We start from the raw sequence: 25,481 nt of genomic DNA on the forward strand, positions 1-25,481 counted from the left end.
AATGTATGAAATGTGGGAGGAGCTTCAGCAAAAGCTGTTCCCTGACTTCCCATAACAGGATCCACTCTGGTGAAAGTGTGGAATGGAGTGTGGAAAGGGCTTCAAGCGGAGAGGTGACCTAACTTCCCATAACAGGATCCACACGGGGGAGAGACCCTGTGAATGTACAATGTGTGGAAAGAGCTTCAGCACGAGCAGTCCTCTTACTTCCCATAACAGGATCCATGCATATAGCCTGGAAAGAGTTTCAAATGGAATAACCAACTTACTTCCCACAGGAAGACCCTTTTCGAGGAAAAGCCGTGTGGCAAACATTGACTGACTTCTGAGCCCCTTCGGACAGACGTCGAGCTGCCAGCTCCCGTAGCTGGTTCAGCAGCTTGAGGGAGAGACTTACCTGAGCGCTTAGGTGAAGGAGATTTCCCCAGCGTTGTTCCTTCTTGAGAAGAAGCATTCCCGTCTTGCAGAGAGGCTGCAGGCAGAACTTGGGGAGAAAAGGGAAGAGTTGTTGGGAACCAAGATTGGGAAGAGCAGCCTCAGAATGATCAGGCTGGATCCCCTGGGATCATCCAGTGAAGAGATCCAGGATCACTTGAGACAGACGGGAGTCTGGGCAAGGCAACAATTACATCATGAAGGATAAGTGAAAAAACTTAACTTGCTCTAATGAAGAATAATTTCCATTTTGGTTTAGTGTTAATGGTCTTTATTTTCTCTGATGTTTATCGTATCTATGCAAGTTCGGTTATTGTGTGTTTGATCCCTCTTGGGATTCCTGAACAGATCCATCATACCTTGTGACCTGTTCCAAGCTTCTAATCTCGTTTCTTGCTTTAATAAGAGATTCCTTTACAATACTGTTTGTGATATTACCACCAGTGTATTTTTAAAACTGTAGTTTTAACCTGACTGCCTAAAATTAAAAAAAGGAATATTTACATCCTCTTTTTTTTCCCCAGTAAAGTTGATCTTAAATTACACCTTATGATATCAATCTACCTCAAAAAGGAGGGAGACCATTATCCCTCATCCGGTGTCTAAAAGCTACAAGGAACAGGTGGTAGGCCTATAGCATTTGTTTCATCAGTATGGTTTGGTTCACCTGCCAAGACTGAAAGGGGCCTATCTTTCTCCCACGCTGGCGTTGAGAGGGGAAAATGCCAGGTGAAGTCATCCCCTAGAAAAGGGGGTGGCAGCATTGACTACCAAGCAGCTCCCTGAGGGCAGGTAGGTGGGCCAGGGAGACCCAAAGGGCTTCAGGGAGAGGAGGATTAAGACTCCCAGCCTTTCGTCCTGGGGTCTCAGCCCAGCAGCTGCGCCATATGACAGATGGAGAGAATTCACTCTGGAGATAAACTGTATGAATGCGTAGACTACGGGGAAAGCTTTAATTCTTTTACTGTTCTTACTCTGGATCAGAAGACCGAGCAGTAGGGATCACGTCAGCGAGTGTCCTGTGGAGCAGCAATCCACGCTTGATTGTAGTTCCCCTTCAAAGAATCTAGCCTGAATTCCAGAAGATCCCATCCTAAAACACCCTGGCTATTCCAGAGTTGATCTAGGAGTTTTGAAGAAGTCATCCATCTGATGTTGCTTTGGGGTAACACAGGTTTTGAGAAGCATCAAGCATCAAGCACAGTGAGGCTACATCAGACCAATATTTGTACACGTAGTCCTTTGTTAGCAGCCACAGTGGGACTGGCAACTTGGTCATTAAGTGAAGTAGGTCACTAAGTGAAATCGCGACTGTGCTTACGATCTGACTTCAGCTTTCCTTTGCTTTACAGACCTGTGAAGATCATAACTGCGAGGATTGGTCGCAGAGTTACTTTATCATCATTGTAACTGCAAATGGTCACTGTACAAGGCAGTTGCTAAACAAGGACTACCTGTAATTCAATAAAATCATCCACACATGGCATAACTGCTTCAAGTGACTGAATGTTGAGAGAGGACTTCCTGCACAAGAATGAATCAGTGAAGGAAGACATCAGACAACTTTTTGAAATGTAGATGGGAAGAGGAGCTATTAAAAACCAGCAGATCTTTCTTAACCTGAAAACAATTGTTCGACTAGTTCACGATCAGAGAAGTAACCAAAGGACCGTTACAACCACAGGGCGTCACCGTAGCACACAAACCAACCAAAGCCCTCCAAGAGAGAGAAACCCAGTAGCCCAAGGAATAAAAAGAGGCGTTATCCACACACAGCGTAAGGACTGTAACAGCCACAGGCAGGCAGGAGACCAGCAGAGCGCATCCACAAGCACCAGCTGGCAGTCAGGAGACACGACGAAAACTCCTCAGTCTCACAGCACATGGACAGACTCAGCCCCAGTTTCAACTGGGAAACGGTGAGCATCCTAGACCAAGCTAAATCCAAAAATGCTAGGAATTCCTGGAAGCGTGGCATGCGGACAAATCAGCCACCAGTAGACACACAGAGATAAACTACATTTACACACCATTCAAAAGAGACAACAGAAAAGCCAAGGAAACAAAAAGACCTCTCCAACAGCCAATACTCAGATAAGCAGGGATTAATACCAGACAATCAAGCAGAAAACAATACCCCAATCAAGGAACTGCCAAGGAGAAAACCACACCTCACCAACACTGGCAGGGCGAGCCGCTGTATATCGACAGGGAGCAGACCCCACCCTCCCTCGTGCTGATCACGATAGCTGGTCGGGTAATGAAACAAATGAAGAAGCTCAAAGAGTAGAAAGGGTTCCCCAGATAGAAGTCAAGGGTGTTGATGGAATGAGCCCTCATTCTGGGCAAAAGCCCCTTTTCCATGTCCCACCTCAGGGATCCATTTTCAATCTAAACCTGCTCCTGGTAAATAAATAACTATTTATTAATGATAATTGAGAGCCAGTTCAGTGTAGTGGTTGAGGCACCGGGCTAGAAACCCGGAGGCGGTGAGTTCTAGTCCCGCCTTAGGCAGAAAGCCAGCTGGGTGACCTTGGGCCAGTCTCCCTCTCTCAGCCTGAGGAGGGAGGCAATGGCAAACCACTTCTGAAAAACCTTGCCAAGAAAACTGCAGGGACTTGTCCAGGCAGCCTCTGAGAATCGGACAGAATTGAACAGATTAAATAATAGTAATAATAATTTATTTTTATTAATAGAGAATTAGAAACATTATCATTTAATGTTTGGGGCTTCACAGCTATAAACCAAGACCTGTCTTGATTTTGCTCCTGGGAAGGTTGATGCACACTGCTTTTTTTTTTTTTTCTTTAAAAGACTCCTTGGCTTTACAGATCTTCATGTTCTTTCAATTTACATTTCAAGGATTTGGAAGCATCTTTGTGCTTTTTTTTTTAAGTATTTAGCTGCCAAAAGTTGGCTTTCCTTTTTTTAACCAAGAATAGAGGCCTTTGGCCTGAAAATTATCCTGCAATGTGCACCTGCAAGATTTCAGCTAAAACAGTTCCGAGGTATCTGCCTTCAAGACAGGCATGATTGCTGGTGACTCCAGCTCATTTTGGGTGGAGACTCCTTTCACCTGCTCCCTCAGAAATGGACGGCCCCCGAGGGACTGTTCCCCAACCTGGCGCTTCCTGGGAGCCATCGCTGGAGGTCTGCCAGTTTCTCGGCGACTCGGCAACGGCTTTGAGATGCAAAAACCACCTCAGGACTTAAAGGCTCAGGAATCAGAGGCTCCTCCTCAGGAAGGGGGCTCCCTTATTTCACACATTACAGTGCCAAGGCCGTGGGTGGTAACTGGGATTAACCCTTAAGCTGGCTAAACTCTGGATTTCATTTCCTTTTACCAAAGATGGAGGCTTCTGGCGTCAGAAAGATCCTGAAATGGGCAGCTGTAGGGTTCTGGCCAACGAAAAAGGCTTCTGGCCTTGAAAATCGTTCCAAGGCGCTCTTGGCCTTTGAGTCGGACCCGACTGCTGGCGACGCCACATCCATTTTCGGGGAGAGGCTCCCCCAGAAATGGGGCCCCCCCACTGGCACTCCCGGTTCCCCGTGACGGCTGAGGGGTGAGGATTGCCTCGGGACGTAAGGCTGAGGCTGGAGGAAAGGCGCCCTGATTTCTGGCTCGAAGGGGGTGCCCAGCGGTGGAAAATGGCACCTTTTGGCAGCCCTGATTGGGCCGCAAGTCCCTTTCTTTTCCTCTTGCCAAGAATGGTGGCCTTTGGCCTCAAGAACACCCTGAAATGGGCAGCTCACCGCCCAGGGCTTGCCCGGATTTACGCTGCACAGGAAAGGCACCAGGCCTTGAAAGTAAATTTGCGATCAATGGTCCCAGATTTTATAGCCGGGAAACAGGATCAGAATAAACAGGGAAGGGAAATTTACCGAGGGAGTATCTTGCCCATTGCTTTCCAGATGATGCTGTTATGTAGAATTTTAGGCTTTATTATTAGCATTTTAATAAAGGTGATACTAGCGTTTTAGCATGGTAGCCTATGTCTCCTTTTGAGGTTTAGGAGACCATGTTTGTCCTTTGAGCCAAACCATTTCCTTTGATGTGCAAAAACTAGCCTTTTCAGCAATCAAACAATTGTGTATTCTGAAGCCCCTGATTACAGTTGCAGGCGTTAAGAAAGAAACAAGCCCAGGTGAGAAAGGAAGGGATGTCACTGTTTTAGCTATCTCAGGACCCATAAATTTGCCACTTGTGGAATTTTATCTAAGGACAAAACAAACACAAACAAAGCCTTTATTGCACATCCATGTCTTTTATTGTTTTTTGAATTCTGATGCACCTGTCACAAAAATCCTGTGTGTGTAATTATTTGTCCTTAAATAAAGACTTTTTGCTTTGCCTGAAGTACTTGGGGTTCGTATTGTTGGGGTGGGGTTTTTTTAATCGCATGGCATAGCAGTTCGGTGTTCATGCTGCTTTTTTTTCTTGCTGGGAAATCCTTGAGAGGTCCAGCAGCCAGATGGGTAGACTCTTTAGCCGTGACAAGCCACGCTGCCCGGGGTGCACCGCGAGGAGGCTGGTCTCCATTGCACCAGTTGGGCCCAGGGTCACCCAGCCAGCTTTTGTGCCTCAGGTGGGACTAGAACTCTCCTACTACGCCTGATTGGCTCTTGGGCTGAGAGGGACTGGCCCAGGGTCACCCAGCCAGCTTTTGTGCCTCAGGCGGGACTAGAACTCTCCTACTACGCCTGATTGGCTCTTGGGCTGAGAGGGACTGGCCCAGGGTCACCCAGCCAGCTTTTGTGCCTCAGGCGGGACTAGAACTCTCCTACTACGCCTGATTGGCTCTTGGGCTGAGAGGGACTGGCCCAGGGTCACCCAGCCAGCTTTTGTGCCTCAGGCGGGACTAGAACTCTCCTACTACGCCTGATTGGCTCTTGGGCTGAGAGGGACTGGCCCAGGGTCACCCAGCCAGCTTTTGTGCCTCAGGCGGGACTAGAACTCTCCTACTACGCCTGATTGGCTCTTGGGCTGAGAGGGACTGGCCCAGGGTCACCCAGCCAGCTTTTGTGCCTCAGGCGGGACTAGAACTCTCCTACTACGCCTGATTGGCTCTTGGGCTGAGAGGGACTGGCCCAGGGTCACCCAGCCAGCTTTTGTGCCTCAGGCGGGACTAGAACTCTCCTACTACGCCTGATTGGCTCTTGGGCTGAGAGGGACTGGCCCAGGGTCACCCAGCCGGCTTTCATGGCTAAGGCGGGACTAGAACTCTCCTACTACGCCTGATTGGCTCTTGGGCTGAGAGGGACTGGCCCAGGGTCACCCAGCCAGCTTTTGTGCCTCAGGCGGGACTAGAACTCTCCTACTACGCCTGATTGGCTCTTGGGCTGAGAGGGACTGGCCCAGGGTCACCCAGCCAGCTTTTGTGCCTCAGGCGGGACTAGAACTCTCCTACTACGCCTGATTGGCTCTTGGGCTGAGAGGGACTGGCCCAGGGTCACCCAGCCAGCTTTTGTGCCTCAGGCGGGACTAGAACTCTCCTACTACGCCTGATTGGCTCTTGGGCTGAGAGGGACTGGCCCAGGGTCACCCAGCCAGCTTTTGTGCCTCAGGCGGGACTAGAACTCTCCTACTACGCCTGATTGGCTCTTGGGCTGAGAGGGACTGGCCCAGGGTCACCCAGCCAGCTTTTGTGCCTCAGGCGGGACTAGAACTCTCCTACTACGCCTGATTGGCTCTTGGGCTGAGAGGGACTGGCCCAGGGTCACCCAGCCGGCTTTCATGGCTAAGGCGGGACTAGAACTCTCCTACTACGCCTGATTGGCTCTTGGGCTGAGAGGGACTGGCCCAGGGTCACCCAGCCAGCTTTTGTGCCTCAGGCGGGACTAGAACTCTCCTACTACGCCTGATTGGCTCTTGGGCTGAGAGGGACTGGCCCAGGGTCACCCAGCCAGCTTTTGTGCCTCAGGCGGGACTAGAACTCTCCTACTACGCCTGATTGGCTCTTGGGCTGAGAGGGACTGGCCCAGGGTCACCCAGCCGGCTTTCATGGCTAAGGCGGGACTAGAACTCACAGCTTCCTGGTTCCTAGCCCAGCACCTTAACCACTAGACCAGACTGGCTCTCAGTGGGGGTGGAAAAGCCACTTGGCAAAGGTATTGGGTGTCTCTCTTTCTTTCAGATTCAGGGACTAGGTTCTTTCCAGCTCCAGGCCAACTCACGTGCCTGAGCTTTATGGGCAACAGTGCTAAGTTTTTCAAAAACAATTTACTGAAACTGAAGGTCAAAACAGTTTCCTCCTATTTTCTAGAGAAAAGGAAAAGGTTTTTAGACAGTCTCTCCATACATTCTCTGTGTAGCTTTCTTTCACAATTCGTCTTCAAGATGAAACCTTTCACGGTTTCTAAAGCATCCCATTTTTGCTTGGATCGTAGGATTTTCTTTAGCTCTCGCTGTCAAGCCGAGGTCGATTGCATAAATTCCTCATAAATTCTCCTTCCAGAACAGCGGCCTGGGCCGTCCTTACATTAGCAGGGCGTGTTGCATAAGACAAGGGTGATTAAGTCTGGCAACTTCTTTATATCTTTCCTGCCTCCCTAAAAGCCTTAGCTGAAATCCTCAATTGGCAAGAATCCTGATGGGCGACAGAGTCACTCTTGTGTGCCTCTTTGCATAAAATTGGTTCCTCCCAAAGGGAACAGCATGATAGGTATTGGTGGAAATCTGCGTACAGTATATCCGCTTTGGGGATTGGGGAGTTAGGGAGAAACCTTTGAGCACCTCTGTTAATCATAAATGTTTTCCTCCTCTTTTAGGATCCCGTGTCCTTCAAGGTTGTTGCCCTGTATTTCTCCAAGGAGCAGTGGGATCCTGGATCGCAGCCAAAGAACTCTGGGCAAAGAAGTCATGTGAGACAGTTCTAGGGATTTGGCATTTATTTACTTATTAGCAGACCACCTGACTCCCAAACGACTCTGGGGTGACTTACAACCAGAAAACTAAGATATAAAGAATTCAACTGATTGGCCAAGTATTAGACCAGACCAAAACAAACTGAAGCAAAAGGGGGCTCCACAGTCCCCCCATCCCCAAAGCTTGGGAGAACAATCAGGTCTTTGATAATTTCCTGAACAGTGTAAGGGTGGGAGCTACACAGACCTCTGGGGGAGAAATCCTTCCCGAAGGCAGGAACTGCAACAGGACCTGCAAGGTAAGGTTCTTTAATTGGTGGGACCTGGACCACACCTACCATGCCGGATGGGCAGAGATGATTGGAGGCAAGTGGTCTCTCAGTTAACGGTTTGTCATTGTTCTGAGTTCAAGCAGCTGGTGAAGGATGTTGTAGTCTCCAGTAACCAGAATCTGCCTTGGAAGATCTGCTCTCTTGGAGATCCAACCAAGGGGAGAGAACAGGAGGTCTTTACTGACAAGACCATCTCTTGTCTTAGATTTTATGGGTTCTTTCATGAACTTTTCAGTTTGTGTTACTGCACAGTGAGTAATTTCCTGTTGGCTGCCTCCAGCCCCCAGACCCTCTTTGTGACGCCCTTAAAAGGATAGTGGCACCAGCCTCTGGCATGTCTCATCTCTGCCATCTTGATCCCATGTGCTCCTGGGGCTGGGGCAAAGGGAGAAAAGGCCTGCTCTGCCGCCCCCTCTGCAGAGAAACCAACTCCCTTGGAGTCTTCCCCAAAGTACAGCATCAGTTCCTGCGGGGAGGGACACAAGGATATTCCGTCATAGGGAGGGGGCTGCCTTTGGGGTCTTCCGAACTGGAGACCGGTTGACTGCCCTTTCATGATGCTGAAGTAGCATCTGCCCTACCAGAAGTAGGGAGGGCAGCTTTTGATCTGAGAACGGATGCCCACTTCTTCATTCCCGCTGCAGTTGATTGAGGTTTTAAAGCAGTGAAATCTTCCCCAGTCCTAGGAAATCTTGATTTGGAACCCTCCAAGACAGCTGCAGGATCCCAAATTTAGACTGGGGGGCTGAAAAACATCCCAGATATTATTGGCAAACCATTGCAAAGACGTTGCTGAGAAAATCTCATATAATTACCAGGAATTCAGAGTGACTCAAAAGGCTGTAATAGCAGAAGAGAGTGGCAGCATCCTTCACAAAAACAACTGGGAAATCTTACTATTTGCATAAGAGACACAAATTCAGTGTGATAGAATCCTGGACTTGTGGAGTCCTTGGTGCTGAGCTCGGTGCTTGGCTTGAAGACATTTCATTACCCGACTAAGTGACACGATCAGTAAAACATCTGCCAGCCAGCCACCAAGCTCAGAGAGCACCAAGGACTCCACAGTTCAACCCTGAGCTACAGAGGTTCTCTTCTACTGGAATCCGAGAACTGGAAGGGGCCCTCAATCCAAACGTTCTACTCACTGCAGAAATCCACGTTAAAGCCTCCAACTGATGGCTGTTCTACCTCTCCTTGAACATATCCACTGAAGGGGATCCCACACCTCTGGGCCATTGGTCCCATTGCTTTTCCTCTTACACTATTGCTAGGGTGAGCAGGTGGTTGAATTTAGAGGCTTTTCCAACAATAGGATTATCTCAAATATCATGTGCTAGTAAGGTTTCCCACTTGTCTTTGTGAGGGAAGTATCAACAGCTGGACGGGTCTCTCTTCAAGACCCCCTAGGCCTGGGGAGAACTTCATCACGTAAATGTTCTCCCAGAACAGAAGTGCAGGCATCTGAGCTTAGAAATAAAATTGTCCTGCTCCTTGAGCTCTTCCACGCTGAACCTGACTTCTAATCACAGTCTAAGAGTCCACTGTGCCCCGGTGGAGTTTAAAAAGGATAAGAGAGATCCTATATAAGAGCAACTGGAAATTATACAAAAAATGACCAAAAAGCAGTAAAACATTTAATGAGTTAATACTGCTCATAAATATCCAATATTTGGGGTTTTTTTAGTTGATCAGATTTCAAAACCATTACAATTAAGTTTGTGGGATTATCTGTACATTAAGATAGTAATACAACAATGTGTCTATAGTCCTCTTATTGAAAAACTATATAGTATAACCCCTTTCGTTGATTTTTTACCGCTCTTCTCTATACAGGACCATCCACTTTTCGGAACTCCATCTGCATAAACTTGTTTCTGACTCAGCACAAACCAAATTGTGTTTGAGTGCCATTTAAAATAAACACCTTTCCATGCTCCATCTATGGGATTTTTCCCCCTAGTGTGGGTCCTTTTAGGAGGTCAGCTGACCACTTTGCTTGAAGCTCTTTCCACACCCCCAACATTTACATGGTGTCTCCTGTGTGGAATCTTTTATGGGAAATAAGATTACTGCTGTCACTAAAGCTCTTTCCGCACTCTTAGAGCATTGATATGGCTTCTCCCTGGTGTGGATCCTTTGATGGGAAGTCAGGCGACTGCTCATCCTGAAGCTCTTTCTGCACTCCACGCATTCCTATGGTTTCTCTCCAGCGTGGATCCTTGTATGGAAAGTCAGGGCTTGAACTGCAGCTCTTTCCACACACTGTACATTTATACAGGTAGCCCTCAAGTTACAACCATTCACTCAGCGACTACATTTATACAGGTAGTCCTTGAGTTAGGACCATTCATTCAGCGACCATTCGAAATTCCAATGGTGCTGAACAAAGGGACTTATGACCGGTCCCCAAGGTTATGTCCACTACAGGGCCCTTGTGATCACAGGATCGCGGTCACACGACTGCGATCTGGGCACTTGGCAACCTGTTTGCACTTATGACAAGTTGCCAAGCTCCCCACAGTCACATAATTGCCATTTGCAACCTTCCCTGCCAGCCTCCCATAAGCCAAGTAAATGGGGAAGCTGGCAGGGGAGGTCACAAGTCACTCGGGTGTCTCCCCCACTCGTCCCGGCCTTCCTTTGCTTGCACCACACCCTCCTTCCCCCTTTGCTCACCCGCTTGCACCGCGCCTCCTTTGCTCACTTGCACCCACCAGCACCCTCCTTCCTCCTCCGCTTGCACACACACCCCTTCGCGCTGCACTGCGGCTCTGGGGCTTTTCAGGACAAAGGCTTTGCAGGAGGAGGGAGAAAGCCTCATGAACGGCCAGCAGCTTCCAACGTGCCTGCCGAGCACGTGCTGGAAGCGCCCCTGGAGAGTCTGCAGGTGCTTCCGGCGCATGTTCAGCAGCTCACGCTGGAAGCTGCTGGCCATTTGTGAGGCTTTCTCCCTCCTTCTCCAAAGCCCAGAACTGCAGTGCAGCGCAAAGGGGGTAAAGCGCGTGCAAGCAAGCAAAGAGGGGAGGAGGATGCTGGTGGGTGGGAGCGAGCAGAGGGAGAGGGCCAAGAAGGCCCTGAGCTGCAGCATGGCAAGCAGCCTGAGCCACGCGGGTCTGGGGCTGCTTGCTGCCCTGCAAGGCAGGGTGCAGGACGCCCCCGAGGGCAGATAGGAGGGATAGGCAGGCAGGGGGACTCGGAGGCTGGGTGGGATTAAGCCTGGAATGGCTTGGATTTGTGTGGGTCCTCGGCTATTGACCGGTGGAATTTGCTTAATGGTGGCAACGGGGAGTGCTGGGATTGCCTTCACTAAGTGATATGGTCATGTGATGTCTTGCTTTACAACCACATCGCTTAGCAATGGAAATTCCAGTCCCAATTGTGGTCGTAAGTCGAGGACTACCTGTGTAATTTCTCTGTGATGTGGATCCTTTTATGGGAGACAAGAGAATTGCTGTCAGGGAAGCTCTTTCCACACCCCCTGCACTTATACAGGTTCTCCAGGTGGAGCATTTTATGGGATATAATGGAATTCCTATCGCTGAAGCTCTTGCCACGCTCCAGGCATTTATAGGGTTCCTCCCTTGTATGGATCTTTTTATGCACAGCTAGGGAACTGCTCTGACTGAAAGTCTTCCCGCACTCCATGCATTTATATGGTTTCTCCCCTGTGTGAACCCTTTTATGGAAAGTAAGGGAACTGCTTTGGCTGAATTTCTTTCCACACTCCAAACATATATATGGTTTCTCCCCTGTATGAATCCTTTTATGTCTGGTAAGGGACATGTTTTCACGGAAGTTCTTTCCACACTCGGAGCATTTATAGGGTTTTTCTCCAGTGTGGATCCTTTTATGCAAAGTTAGGGAACTGCTCTGGCTATAGCTCTTTCCACACTCGAAACATTTATATGGTTTTTCCCCAGTGTGAATCCTTTTATGGGAAGTCAGGTGACTGCTCATCCTGAAGCTCTTTCCACATTCTATGCATTCATATGGTTTCTCCCCTGTATGGATCCTTTTATGGGAAGTAACACTGCTGCTTTTGCTGAAGCTCTTCCCACACTCCACGCATTGATAGGGTTTCTCCCCTTTGTGGGTCCGCTTATGGAAGGTAAGGCTACTGCAGTGGCTGAAGCTCTTCCCACACTCCACGCATTGATAGGGTTTCTCTCCGGCATGGATCCTTTTATGGAAGGTCAGGGAGCTGCTTGAACTGCAGCTCTTTCCACACTCCGAGCATTTATATAATTTCTCTGCGATGTGGATCTTTTTATGCACAGCTAGGGAGCTGCTCTGACTGAAACTCTTCCCGCACTCCATACATTTGTATGGTTTCTCCCCCATGTGGGTCCTTTTATGCAAACTAAGGGAACTGCGACGTTTGAAGTCCTTTCCACACTGCATGCATTTACACGGTTTCTCCCCCGTGTGGATTTGTTGACGTAAAGGATCGGGAACACTTTGGCTGAAAAATGTTCTGTGCTTTCTCAGTTCATCTTGGCTGTCTTTGCTCTCAATTCCACAGTCAACATTTAAGTCAGATTTATATCTGAGCGTAGTCCCATGTGGAAGGCCGTTCCCCTCTGTGTTTCCTACGTGATCTGGTTCCGTCTGGAATTCGTGGAGCTCTGCAGGGTGAGAAGTGGACAATTTCTCCCTCTGACATCTGGAGTGGGCTTCCTTGGGTGTTTCTGATCCCCAACGGCTTCCAAATTTCTCTTTTCCCACATTGGGCTCGTTTTCCTGCTCATCTCCTGCTTGAGAGAAAAAATGCATAGATTATATTTAAGACAGAGCCTGAGTGATCAATTCCCATTATTAATGAGTTAATTCTCATCAAAACTGATCCTGCTTCGTATCTTCGTATTCTTTGTCAAAGCCTACGTTACCCTCTGCTTATACAACTCTCTTATATAATGTGTCTTTGCTGGAATGTTTCCCACCAACGTCATGCTTACTGTTGTTTCTTCCTAAGAAATGGGAACTAAGACAGGAAAAGGTGGTAGTTGGAAGAAATTGAGGCTGCCTGCAGCCTAGGGAGTTTTGATTTGGACCGCCTGGAGCTCAAGAAACAGACAGCTGCAATTTCCGTTTTGGAGACTGCACGGCTTCCACTGGCTTGGAGCGACGTTATACTTTGGTTCTAGCTTTCCAACATTTTCCTGTGGCAAAGAAGGATCTTTACATGGTGGGAGATGAAAACGGGGCATCACAGATGCAACTGCGTATGCTGAGAGGGGACTTAACGATAGATACCTTCACCTGCAAACTCGTATGTCCTGTAGGATCTACAGAAGAACCCAATGAAGAGGTTTACGACGCAAGTGCACAAGGGCCCTCCCAGGAATATGTGCCCGTGTTATTCACAGGCAACAGGAAAGAGAGAGGACTCGGTCAGGAGTGAAAACGAATCTCTTGCGACACAGGACTCGTAAGGCTGCTGCAGGAACGCCCTGGACCAGCAATCCACACTCTTGATTCCAACAGATCTGCCCTCTGCAAATCTGGATTCAACTCAGAGATTCATCTCTTACAAAGATGTCACCAAAAATCATTCTTTTCAAAGGCTACATTATTATACCACGCCAAATAAACAGTTTGGTCTTTTTCCACTGAATTTTTAAAACTGAGGTTGAACACTTCAAGAATTCCAAGTGGAAGACAGTGATCTTTCTCAAAAAAAAAAAGAAAAAGAAAAAGAAAAAATCTCCTTTAGATTATCGGCATTGCAGCCTTAACTCGCAATGTTTGACTCTGCCTTCATCTCCACTGACAACATTCCGATCTGCAAGCTTGCCAAGTGGTAGCTGGATGGCACATCTGCTAGGTGGGCCCACCCTGGCTTGAAAACCACTTCCAAAAAGTGCCACCGATGGTTCGTTGTTCAACTCACACAACAGATCAAGTGGGGTGCAGAGAGGTTCAGTGTTCTCTGCCTGTTTTGTACCTGACTTGGATCCAGAAACGCTTAAATGCTTGTCAGATCTGCAGATGGTGCATAACTGCACCGGCTGGCTATATCAGAGAGGTGGACTGAAGGTAACAGAATGAAATGCAAAGCGCTGGAAGGAGAATGTTAGAGGTTTGCACGGGAGTTGAAGCAAAAGCTATAAACGTTAGTGTCGAAGAAAGAAGGGTGTCATGAATGCTGTGAGAATACTGAAAAATGGTTAAGGCTGCAGGGGTAGAGGATGTAATGGGAGAAATGTTAAAATACAGATGTGGTTTGCTTCCAGAGCAGCTGTGCGACTTACTGAATGTGCGGGCGAAGATGACCTCTTCGCCTGATGCCTGGAAGAATGCTGGTAGTATCCCTTTCTACAAAGGGGAAGCTGGCAAGAGTGAGCGAACACTACAGGGGGATTGGTTTGTTAAGCGTGCCTGGCAAGGTGCCCAGCAGAACTGGACTGAAAGAGAACAGAGGTAACAATGAATCAAACTGGAGAACTGCTGGTGGCTTTACACCGGACAGGGAGCGGGCAGTATATAAAGCATGCGTGAGAGGAATGCTCAGCAAATGGCTCACCACTGGATCGAGAGTAAGAGAAGCACGTGAGATATCCCACTGTCTTATGCGTATCTGGATAAATTGTCTAAGGGATGTGAACACATCTGTACTTTTGTATGCAAATGATGCCATCTTGTTCCCTGAGAATCTGAATGATTTGCGGCAAATGTTTAATAGATTGTACGATGCAACAAGGAGCATGGCTCTTAAAATAATGAACGAAAGGCCAAGACGTTGACAGTAAAAATGGAGTGAACGATTGTAATGTAAACATAAAACAGAAAACAGATAGAGCAAGATGAATTACATACCTTGGGACAAAGATTACAACCTGGGGAAATGGATGGAGAGACTTTAAACTAGTACAAACCGCCCAGAGTCATGGTAATACAAGATGGGCAGGGAAGAAATATGATAAACAAACAAACCTAGCAAGTAGCCTGTGGTCTGTCACTGTGTGTAAAAGTGTGCTTCTACCTTCGTTATGTGGAAGTGAGAGTTGAGCGTCATGAGAAATCAGTGTACGTTGGAGACGGTGGAAATGAGGCTCTTACTCTAAAAAGCGTGTGGAGTCAAACAAGAAGAAACGGGGTCAAGAACGAAGGGGGACTGGACACGAAGTGCGATGCCGGTAGGAAGGGAGGCAGGGGGTTGGATCAAAATAAGCCAAATATTTGGTGGGTGAGGGATGTGACTGAGAAGAAGGGAAAGGCTGAGAAAGTCATCGCTGGATGGAGGTGGGGAGATCTTCAAAAAGAGAGGAGAGAGGTGAGAGGTTTAAAGAAAAGGAAGCCATCGGTGGTCCCAGTGGAAGGAAAGGTGGTTTCCTGGGATAGAAAATACGGAGAGCACAGCGAAGGGTGCAAGTAATTCAAGCTGTTTCCTTTCGTTTGTCTCCCGCCGTGATATGTTTGCCCTACTATTGCTCACTCCCTTTCCAGGCCTTCCATAATATTGCTGATCCTCAAAGGGAGTATCTAGGACGCAGAGCAAAGAGGGGCCCTCCCCTTACCCAGGGAGGCCACGTTGCTAGAATTCTCCCACATGACTTCCCCGTGGAGGGCCTTTTGCGTGGCATCCAGCAGAGCCCACTCCTCCTCGGAGAAACACACCGCCACCTCCGGGAAGGATATCGGGCCCTGAAAGAAGAAGAAAATCTTTCTCACTAACAGACAAGCTCAGGAAGGTTTTGAAAGATTTCTCACTTCACTCACAAATCCCAAAAGCAGATACTGTCATATATCCATACAGGTAGTCCTCAATTTGTGACCATTCGTTTAGCGACTGTTCAAAGTTACGATGGCACTGAAAAAAGTAACTTGCAGCTGGTCCTTGCACTTACGGCGGTCACAGCGTCCCTGTGGTCACATGATCAAAATTCAGGCACTTGGCAACTGGCGTGTATTCATGACAGTTGCAGTGTCCCAGGGTCATGTCATCACCATTTGCAACCTTCCCAGACGGCTTCAACAAGCTAAGTCAATGGGGGAAGCTGCATTTGCTTAACAACCAAGCGATTTGCTTAACAACTGCAGGAAAAGGTCATAAATTGGGCACAACTCGCTTAACGACTGCCCCGCTTAGCGATGGAATTTCCAGTCCCAATTGTGATCATTAAGTCGAGGACTACCTGATGTCTGACACATTCTTTTCTTTCAAGAGAAACAACAGTATGCAAGAAGCAGGAAGGGCACCAGATGGTCCCACAGAGACTGGTCCTCGCTGCCCAGCATGCTTGGGTCAGTCGTGGCTTTCTCATGATGGTCTTCGTAAGAAAAGGCTAGACCAACCTTAACCAAAGGCATCATTTCCTCCTAACATTAAAGATAGTCTGGATCAGTTTGGGCACATTTTGGCAACTATGGCAGTGCTACAATAAAACCCAGTTTTACTGCAAATGTACCAGTACTATTTTAGGAAAAGTACAATCTCTCATTTCATTTCATTTATTTATTTATTTGCAGAGCGTATCAGCCACTCCAGCCCAGTGACTCTAAGAAGCCTAGAGCTCCTCAATATGTAATCAATTAATTCATATAAAAAACTAATTACATAGTATTTCTATAGAACCAAGAGTTGTAAATAGAACATTAAAAATAATAGTAAAAAACTGCCATCTATTGATCCAAGATCCCCCTGACTTGATGGAAGAATCAAATTTCCTGAAAAGCGGTGGGATGCTGTACCAGAGGACAGGGGCGGCAACTGAAAAGGCCCACTTAGGTGGTCCCTGCAGATTGTCACCCAGCAAATCTGATCTACTGCATCTTATCAGGTGGGCAGATGTTACTGGGAGGAGGTGGCCCTGAGGTACCCAGGCCCTGATCCACGAAGGGCTTGAATGGTGACCACCAGCACCTTGAGTCGCATCCCAAAGCCAACTGGCAACCAGTGTAGCTCTCAGAGATGTTCTGTGGTTGCCTTGAGATGTACCCATCACTACTTGAGTTGCTGCATTCTGGACCTGGTGTAGCTTCCAAGTGCTCTTCAGGGGCAGCCCCACGCAGAGCACGTGACAGCAGTCCCATCAAGAGGTGACTAAGGCATGAGGTAATCCTTGCCAGGCCAGGCAAGGTTGCAATAGGTGCCCAAGATGGAGCTGTGCAATGACCCTCTTGGCCACAACTGCCACCTGCTCCTCAAGCAGGAGCTGCGAGTTCAACCCTGTTCAGAGTGAGTGACGGAATCTCACTAGAATTGGCACACCCTCAAAGCCGCTCCATCCTGTTGACTGAATCTCAACCCATCTGTTCCTCCCCATCCAGACCTGAACAATCTCCGGGCATCTGGACAGCACTGGAACAGCATCGTTCATTCCACCCCGTGCTGGCAGACTTATTTGATTTATATAGATACCCATCTCATACTAATGACTCCGGGCAGCTTACGAAGATTAAAACACCAAAAAATTCAAAACTCACCCAGCAGTTTCACGCAGATGTTGAATATGAGTGGGGGTAGTGTCACCTCCTTATGGGTTATGTCAGGCCTGGGGGTCTTTGGGAATGGGAGACATTCTTAGATGGCTCCACTGACTGACATTCTTGCTCCCTCTGCGGGGTTGGTATAATATTCTTCTTAATAATCACGTTATCTTTTTATAATGATTGTTATTTATTCACTATTTTTACCTCGTTGTTGTATGCCACCCAGAGTTACCTTGCATGAGATGGGTGGCCATATAAATATGAGCAATCAATCAATCAATCTCCTGCAGCACCCCACAATTAAGGGGCCCGGAGTTCATTCTCTCTTGACAATAACCGCCAACTGGAACCATCCCTTCAGGAAGGAGGAGAACCACTGAAATACAATGCCCCATTCCTAACCCTTGGAGATGGCTCAGTAGGATACCATGATCGATGCTATCAAAAACGCCAGTGCCACTTACTGATATCAGCGCAGCCCTTGTACTGAACCTGGGCCCAAAACCTGAGTGAAGTGGGTCTATATTGTCCCCTCCCGGACCTTCTGCAGATGCAGCCCAGCCACTTGATCATCTACAGACTGTCTCGCAAACATACGGTTCCTACATCCCAACTCAGAGGTACATACGATGTGCTGATAGGAATATATAACTTGCCTTAAAAATGTACAGTTGCAGCGTAGGATTGTGGTGAGGAAATTTTCCATTGGGATTCCTAGAAAGTTGTATCTCAGTTACCTTTTTTCCACTGTAGCCCAGGGTCTACCTGCCTCCATCCAGGCACCCAGCTATAATTCCCACAATGGAGATATTATTATACCTGCGCATTTTAAGGAAACGAGGCCCCGAGACCAGTCTCAGCACATATTAATCACTGGCACTTCCCCTACCTGAACTGGAGGCTGAGTCCCATCTTTCTGTCTTTCTGTCCCATCGCAAAAAAGAGACATTACTTGAAGCACCATGGATGTTGTACCATCCCCTGTGAGGAAGACAGTGGGAGCTGAAGGTTATTTTTAATAACTTCTGAGATGGCCCTGCCTAAATCCCTTCCACGATGGAGGCTTATCCAATAAAACCAATCCTTGTAGAGAGCAGAAGCAACCAGGGAGCTGGAATCCTCTGGGGAAAGAAAAAGAGATCTTCCCGTACCTGGGGAGACATATTGAGCTTGACCCTGATGGGGAATTGCACTCAGCTCTGTCCTCTGAGAGTGATCTGATGGATTCTCCCTCGCCTTAGGATCTTGTACAGGGATTTTGATGGTACATCCCTAGATGGGAACCCCAGTGAGAAAAAAGGAGAATTAGGGATCTAGAATATAGGAAAGAAGGTACTTGCATCATCTACTACAGCAACCTATGATTTAAGTTGGGAGGAAGGAGGTTTTCTGCTATGCACCTATTTTGGGAAATGCCCGGAGGAGGTAGTGAAACTGTCTCATCTTAGAAGTCCTAAAAACTCCTGGAAGGGTCCCATTTACAATAAAGTGTAACGTTCCCTGTAGGGTGACACGTCCTCTCACCTGCTCCTCTTTGTCCTCGGCCTGGCTCAGGAGGAAGCCTTCGGCCAGGGCCACCGCCTGGGAGCTGGTCTCGGCTCCACACTCCCGCACCCAGTTGGCCATCTCCAAGGGCAGGACGGCCAGGAACTGCTCCAGCAGCACCAGGTCCAGCATCTGCGCCTTGGTGTTCCTTTCTGGCTTCAGCCATTGAAGGCAAAGGCGGTGGAGGTGGCTGCAAACCACTCGGGGTCCCTCGGCCTCCAGGTAGCAGAATCCCCTGAACTGCTGGCGCTGGACCTCCCAAGGGAGGGTTCCTTCTTCCAGGATCTTCTGTGGGGTCTTTTGGCCACGCTGTTCCCAGCTCTCAACCGGAGCGTCACAAAGTCCTTTACCTGCTGCATCTTTGGCCTCCATCTGCTCTCCTGAAGAACCAAAAGCTTGGAAGGCGCGTCCTGGTTCTCTGAAGCTGCTGGCACCGAAAGGACCAGACCTGCGGGAAGAGTTGGGGATCCCCATCAGGGGCCGCGTCCCTCCCCCCACCAAGGAAGCCCCCCTGGGCCTGCTCTCCCCCCTCCCTCCTTCTCAGCTCCCCCGCCCGGCAAGGCGTGGGCAGAGGGGCTCCCAGCAGGAGGCTCTCCAGCCCAAGGGGGCTCTGGCCGATCGGGGTCCCTCTCCCAGGCAGGGAGGCAGCCCAGGGCTCGTCCAGCTCCCCAGGCCCTCCCTCCCCGGCAGCCCCCAGGCCCCTCCCCGCCTCGGAGGGGGGGCGGCCCCAGAGCAGCAGAAGGGGGCTCCTGGCGAGGGCGGGCGCTTTCCCCTGCCGGCGCAGATCCCCAAGGCGCCTTCCCGACCAACCTCTCGGAGGATCCGGATGGCAGCGCCGCTCCTTCCTCGCTCCGCTCGTCGGGGAGACGCAGCCCGGGATCCTCCCTTCCCGACGAAGCGCCCTCCCGGGGTTAAAGCCAGGAAGTGGGGCGCCCTAGAGAGGCGGGGCCGCCCTTCCTGCCGCCGGGCCCAGCGCCGCCTCTTCCTGCTCCTGCCGCCGCCGCCGCTCCTCCCGGGCTGCAACATCTGGCCAGCGGCGAGGACCGCCTCCTGCCGGGTCCTTCTGGCCACGGGCGCCTCCGCCCGCAGCTTGGCAGTGCGGGGGGCGCCGCGTTGCCGATGGGGACGCGGGAGACGGCCTCTTGGCACCCGGGAAGGAGGCGGGGGGGGGGCGGCAAATCCTCCCGCTGCTTCACTTTCTGCGGGAGTGACCGTGCGACTCTTTCCCCCCAGCGGAAGGTAACCGTCGTGACTAGAGGAGCCTCCCCCCGTATCCCACCGATCGCGGCATTTGGGCACGGCGGTTTTGGCTCCCCGAGTGGGGGCGGAACGAGCTTTTCCTTCTTTCTGCTTTCTGGCGCGCTCAGCCCCCTTCCACGCGGGCTGCCCGGGAAGCCGCCGCGAGGCGGCGCCCCCCGCAAAAGAGGCGCACGTGGCTGAGCACGCGCGGGGGAAGGTGCCGAACCCCGACGCTTTGCCCCCCCGGGAAGGCAGAGCCCCTCCCACCAACCCTTGGAGCTGGGGGGCGGGAGGGAGGGGGCGCGAGCGCGGGCCTTTCCGCCTGTTGGTTGCAGCGAGTAGTAAGAGGAGGATCAGCCACGACAGTCGCGCTACGCGCAGCGTTGCACACCCCGAAGGGGAGCCGCAGACCCTGCTAAAAGGAAGGGAGCAGAATGACATCGGGGCCCCGCCTGCAGGGGAAAGCCCTTCTCTTTGGGGGGGAGCCCCCTGCTTGCAGACCCTGATGGGAGGGGCTGCTCTGGGGAAGCCTCCCCCTCCTTTGCTTGGGGGTCTGGGGGCTCCCGGGAGGAGGGGGAGGCTGGAGCTGCAAGAGAGCCATTTCTGCCCCAGATACTTGCGGGGGGGGGGCAAGCAAGGAAGCCCTTGGAAGGGGGAGCTGGGCAGTGCCCCCACTTCCTCCCTCCCTTGGAAGTTGTACCCTGAGCTCCCTTTGACTTGAGACACTCCAGGGGGACCCCCCACCCAATGTAAGCCGTGCAAGGGGGGTGAGGAGGAGGGAGGGGCTGAGGAAGCCTTTCTTTGGGGAGAGGGGAAAGGGGGGGCGCCAGTCTAAGGTTAGATTAATAAATTGCTAATTTCCTAAACCTTTCCTTCAGTCTAGATCAGTGTTTCTCAACCTTAGCAACTTTAAGATGCATGGACTCCAACTCGCAGAATTCCCCAGCCAGCATTCAAACCAACCATATTCACCTACAGTATCAGCTAATTAGCATCCTAAAAACCACACCCCCAGAGTAGCTTTTATGGGAAACATAGAACACACAAAGGAATATTATGGGATAGCACGTAGCAAGTAAGGGACTGCGCAGAAGCCAAAAGTAACAGCCAGTGAGGAATTTTGTTTATTGGTAACAATTGTGATAACCGCTGTAAAACTGTATAAAAGTGCCTCTCGCTGTGTGATCAGTGCTTCTCTGCCCTCAGGGGAGATGAATCCCGTTTTCTCCCAGACGTCTTGAATAAAACGAGCTTGATTCTCCTGCTCTGTGTGGTAATTGGCTTATTGCGCTGGGCGAACGAACAAACCGCGTTTTGTGGAAAACAGGAGGACAAGGATTTGGCTGGTTTTGGTTTTCAGGTGCCAATGGAGTCATAAAATATTTCTTGCATCAGTTTTAATTTTTACACTGTCCTTTCAAATCTATCTTTTACCATGCACTGATATGCTTCCCCACCGCCACCACCCTGAAGTTCCTTTGAAATTCAGAGTTTGGTAGGTACTGCCTTTATTAAGTCCAACAAAATGACAGACAGACAAATACTGCTTTTCCTAAGCAGGGAGTTCTCCAACTCTGCATTCTCAACTCATGTTCATTGTGTGGACAGATTCACGTACATTATAAATACTGCTATGATTTTTCTCCTCCATGGGTTTCTTAATATGTCCCAAGACCTCTCTTACCCTAAAGCATCACCAGGTTGACTTTGTGAAAATGGCCAGACAACCCCTGACATGGCTGGATTGTCATAGGACGGAATGTTCTGGAATTCCCTGGAACGTTCCATTTCCTAATTACTTCCCTGCGTAGATTATTTCAATGGGAAAGAGTGTTCATTTGATTCTTCGCACACCATGCATAATATCCCTTTTTGTGATTTAGTGTAGGGCATCCACACTTGGTGCATTTATAGGTCTCTCTCTGGGTGAATCCATTTAAGCAAAGCAAGGCCACCCACGAGCTGTTCTTTCCGTACTCCATAGATGTATATGGTTTCTCCCGCATGTCGATCCTTTTATGGGAAAGGGAGTGAATTCCTGTAGGGGAAATTTTTGCAGGTTCTCTCTCGTATGATTCATCGGGAAAAAGAAAGGGGAGGCTGGAACTCCTTCCCTATTACATGGTTTCCCCCGAATGAATCCTTTTATGGGAAGTCAAGTGGCTGCTCTGACTGAACCTTTTCCCACACACCATGCACTGATACGGCTTCTCCCCCGTGTGGGTCCTCTTATGGGTAGAAAGGCTGCTGCTTCTACTGAAGTTCTTTCCACACTCCAGGCAGGTGTATGGTTTCTCCCCCGTGTGGAGTCTTCTATGGGAGATCAGGCTCCTGCTCATACTGAAGCTCTTTCCACACTCCGCACATTCATAGGGCTTCTCCCCAGTGTGGGTCCTTTTATGCGATGTAAGGCCGCTGCATCGGCTGAAGCTCTTTCCACACACCTTACATTTATAGGGTTTCTCCCCTGTATGTCGCCTTTTATGGCAAGTAAGGCCACTGCGTGTGTTGAAGCTGTTCCCACACTCACTACATTTATATGGTTTTTCCCCCGAATGAATCCTTTTATGAGTAGTAAGATTATAGTTCTGACTGAAGCTCTTTCCGCACTCTGCACATTTATAGGGTTTCTCTCCTGTGTGGAGCCTCTTGTGAATAGTAAGGTTATAGTTCTGACGGAAGGCCTTTCCGCACTCGGCGCATTGATAGGGTCTCTCTCCCGTGTGGAGCCTTCCATGGGAAGTAAGGGAACTCCTTTGAGTGAAGCCCTTTCCACACCTGGTGCATTTATAGGGTTTTTCCCCCGAATGCATCCTTTTATGGGTACGAAGAACACTGCAGTCACTAAAACCCTTTCCGCATACTGCACATTTATACGCATTTCCCCCTGAATGGATCCTTCTATGGGAAGAAAGGTCACTGCTGATACGGAAGCTCTTCCCACACTCAACGCATTTAAATGGGTCCTCCCCTGTGTGGATACTTTGATGAGAGGTTAGCTGATTCTTCCACCTGAAGCTATTTCCACACTCTGTACATTTATAGGGTTTCTCTCCCGTGTGAAGCCTTTTATGGCAAGTAAGGAAACCGCTCTGGCTGAAGCTCCTTCCACACTCCATGCATTTATACGGTTTTTCCCCCGAATGGATCCTTTTATGGGTACGCAGAGCACTGCAGTCACTAAAACTCTTCCCACATTCTGTACATTTATATGGTTTTTCCCCTGTGTGGGTCCTTTTATGAGAAGTAAGGGAGCCACTGCTACTGAAGCTCTTTCCACATTCTGTACATTTGTATGGCTTCTCTCCTGTGTGGCTCCGTTCATGGAAAGTAAGGTTGCTGCTTATGCTGAAGCTCTTTCCACATTCCATACATTTGTATGGTTTCTCCCCAGTATGGATTCTTTCATGTAAAGTAAGGTTGCTGTTCAATCTAAACTTCCTCCCACACTCTGCGCATTGATATGGCTTCTCTCCTGTATGAATCCTCGTATGGGAAGTGAGTTCACAGTTCCATCTGAAGCTCTTCCCACACTCCATACACTTATACGGCTTCTCCCCCGTGTGGAGCCGTTTATGGGCAGTAAAGGAACTGATCTTGCTGAAGCTCTTTCCGCATTCTACACATTCATATGCTTTGTCCTCCGAGTGAATCCTTCCGTGGAAAGTAAGGGAACGTCTCATTCTGAAAATCATCCCACACTCCATGCACCTGTATGTTTTTTTCATAGCATGGGTCCTTTTATGAGAAGCAAGCTGACTGCTCTGCTTAAAACTCTTTCCGCACTCCGGGCATTTATATGGTCTCTCCCCGGTGTGGGTCCTTTCATGCGAAGTAAGGTGACTGTTCCATTGGAAGCTCTTCCCACACTCAGCACATCTATGCAGCTTCTCTCCTGCGTGGAGCCTCTTACGGGAAGGCAGGCTACTGAACTGCTTTCCACGCCCTATGAGTTTCTTGGGTTTCTCCCCACACCCTGTGTGGATTCGTTGACATAACGTAAAAGCAGAGCTTTGGTTGAAGTATGCTCCGTGCTTTCTGCATTCACACTGGCTGTCTCTACTTTTAGTTCCATGATGACTACATATCTCCGAGTTACCCCTGATTTTTTCCCCATGGGGCAGGGAATTGCCATTTCGATTTCCCGCGTGATCCTGTTGAGTCAGGAATTCATGGACTTTGGTACACTGGGAAGTAGATGGTTTCTTCTCCATATTTTTAGACTTCTTTTCCTCAAGTGCTTTCGATCTCCACCGTTTCAAAAATGTCTCTTTCCCCCCTTTGGCATGGACTGGTTGTGATGTCACTGGATCTGGCTCCTGACAGTTCTCGTTTTCCTGCCCATCCGCTGCTGGAGAGAGAAAAAACACCAACTATCTTTTAAGACAGAACTGAGTGGGGTACCAAAAATTCATGCCCATTACCCAATGAATTAATTCTAATGGCAATTGATCAGTATCTTGCAAGATTTTCCATTTCCTCACTGGGTAGTTTGTCAAAACGTTTTTTTACATGTTGATTACACAACTGCTTCAGATGTGACATCTTTGCTAAACTGTTCCCCAATGAGGGCATCACTACTATTTTTCCGCCTAAAAAACGAAGCTTAAAACAAAGGAACAGAAGAAAGTCCTTGCTTAATGACCCTAATTGGTACTGGCAACTCCATCGCTAAGCAAAGTGGTCGTTAAACAAAACACATGACCGCCCCGCTTAGTGACGGCAGTGCCGGTTGCAGACATTAAGCTAACCACCTGTGGTCGTTAAATGAGGCATCACATGACCATGACTTGCGGCCTCCGGCCAGCCTCCCCATCGACTTTGCTTGTCAGAAGGCGGCTGGGAAGATCACAAATGGCAATCATGCGGGGAACACAGCAACCGCCATAAGCGCACAACAGTTGCCAAGCGCTTGAATCACGGTTATGTGACCACGGGGATTCTGCGACTGCCGTAAATGCAAAGACTGGTCACAAGTCACTTTTTTCAACACTGTCATAACTTCAAACAGTTGCTAAACTAATGGTCGTTAAGCGAGGACTACCTGTATTTTCCAGATACCTCAAACGGTGTCACAGAGAAGATAATCAAGACCATTTCTCTATTCTCTAAGAGTACAGGACAATGAATACTAGATTAACATGTGGATTCCAACTGAATTCTAGGGAAAAAAATTATATACAGGAGTTCAAACAGTGTAAGAATGGAAGCAGTGATCCAACGGGTAGGGGGCTTTCCTAACCCTGGACGTGTTCAGCTGGAGGCCAGATTGCCACCTCTTGGGTACCTTTATGTGGGTTCCTGCACTGAGCAGAAGGTTGGGCTCAAGGGCACTTCCGATTCTAGGGTTCCACCATACTGGATGTGTGAGTTTTTATGAGGCTTGCCAGTTGTTTTTGTAAGGGATGTCGCAACTGCCTTGGAGGATCTCAGTTCAGGACCTCTTAGCTCTAGAGAAGACTTCACAATTGCTTTACAATTTCCTTTGCCTAACTTCACTCAAAGGGAAAAAGTGGGCACCTGTTGTCAGAGAGAAACGTTGCCCACCACAATCCTGTCCAGGCAGTATCATGCAACGGCTATTGGGCAGCTGTCAATTCAGAACAGCCCAAAGGCAGCCCCTTCCCTCTG

At 49.1% G+C, this 25,481-nt stretch overlaps 1 protein-coding gene and 2 pseudogenes across 1 annotated transcript; 1 reads left to right on the top strand and 2 right to left on the bottom strand.

Annotated features, from left to right (window-relative positions):
- LOC134491907 (zinc finger protein 91-like) overlaps positions 1-25,481 on the top strand; it is a 362,387-nt pseudogene that overhangs the window by 306,240 nt on the left and 30,666 nt on the right.
- Positions 1-25,481, bottom strand: part of LOC134492034 (zinc finger protein 208-like) — a 216,664-nt pseudogene that overhangs the window by 180,161 nt on the left and 11,022 nt on the right.
- Positions 7,873-12,407, bottom strand: LOC134492329 (zinc finger protein ZFP2-like). Its single transcript, XM_063296504.1, has 3 exons — positions 11,035-12,407; positions 10,339-10,606; positions 7,873-8,097 (listed from the first exon to the last, which is right to left on the bottom strand). Exons 1-3 carry the CDS (start codon positions 12,405-12,407, stop codon positions 7,873-7,875), a joined length of 1,866 nt encoding a protein of 621 aa, XP_063152574.1.

This window comes from Candoia aspera, chromosome 2 (genome assembly GCF_035149785.1).
Source record: "Candoia aspera isolate rCanAsp1 chromosome 2, rCanAsp1.hap2, whole genome shotgun sequence".
Lineage (NCBI taxonomy): Eukaryota > Metazoa > Chordata > Lepidosauria > Squamata > Boidae > Candoia > Candoia aspera.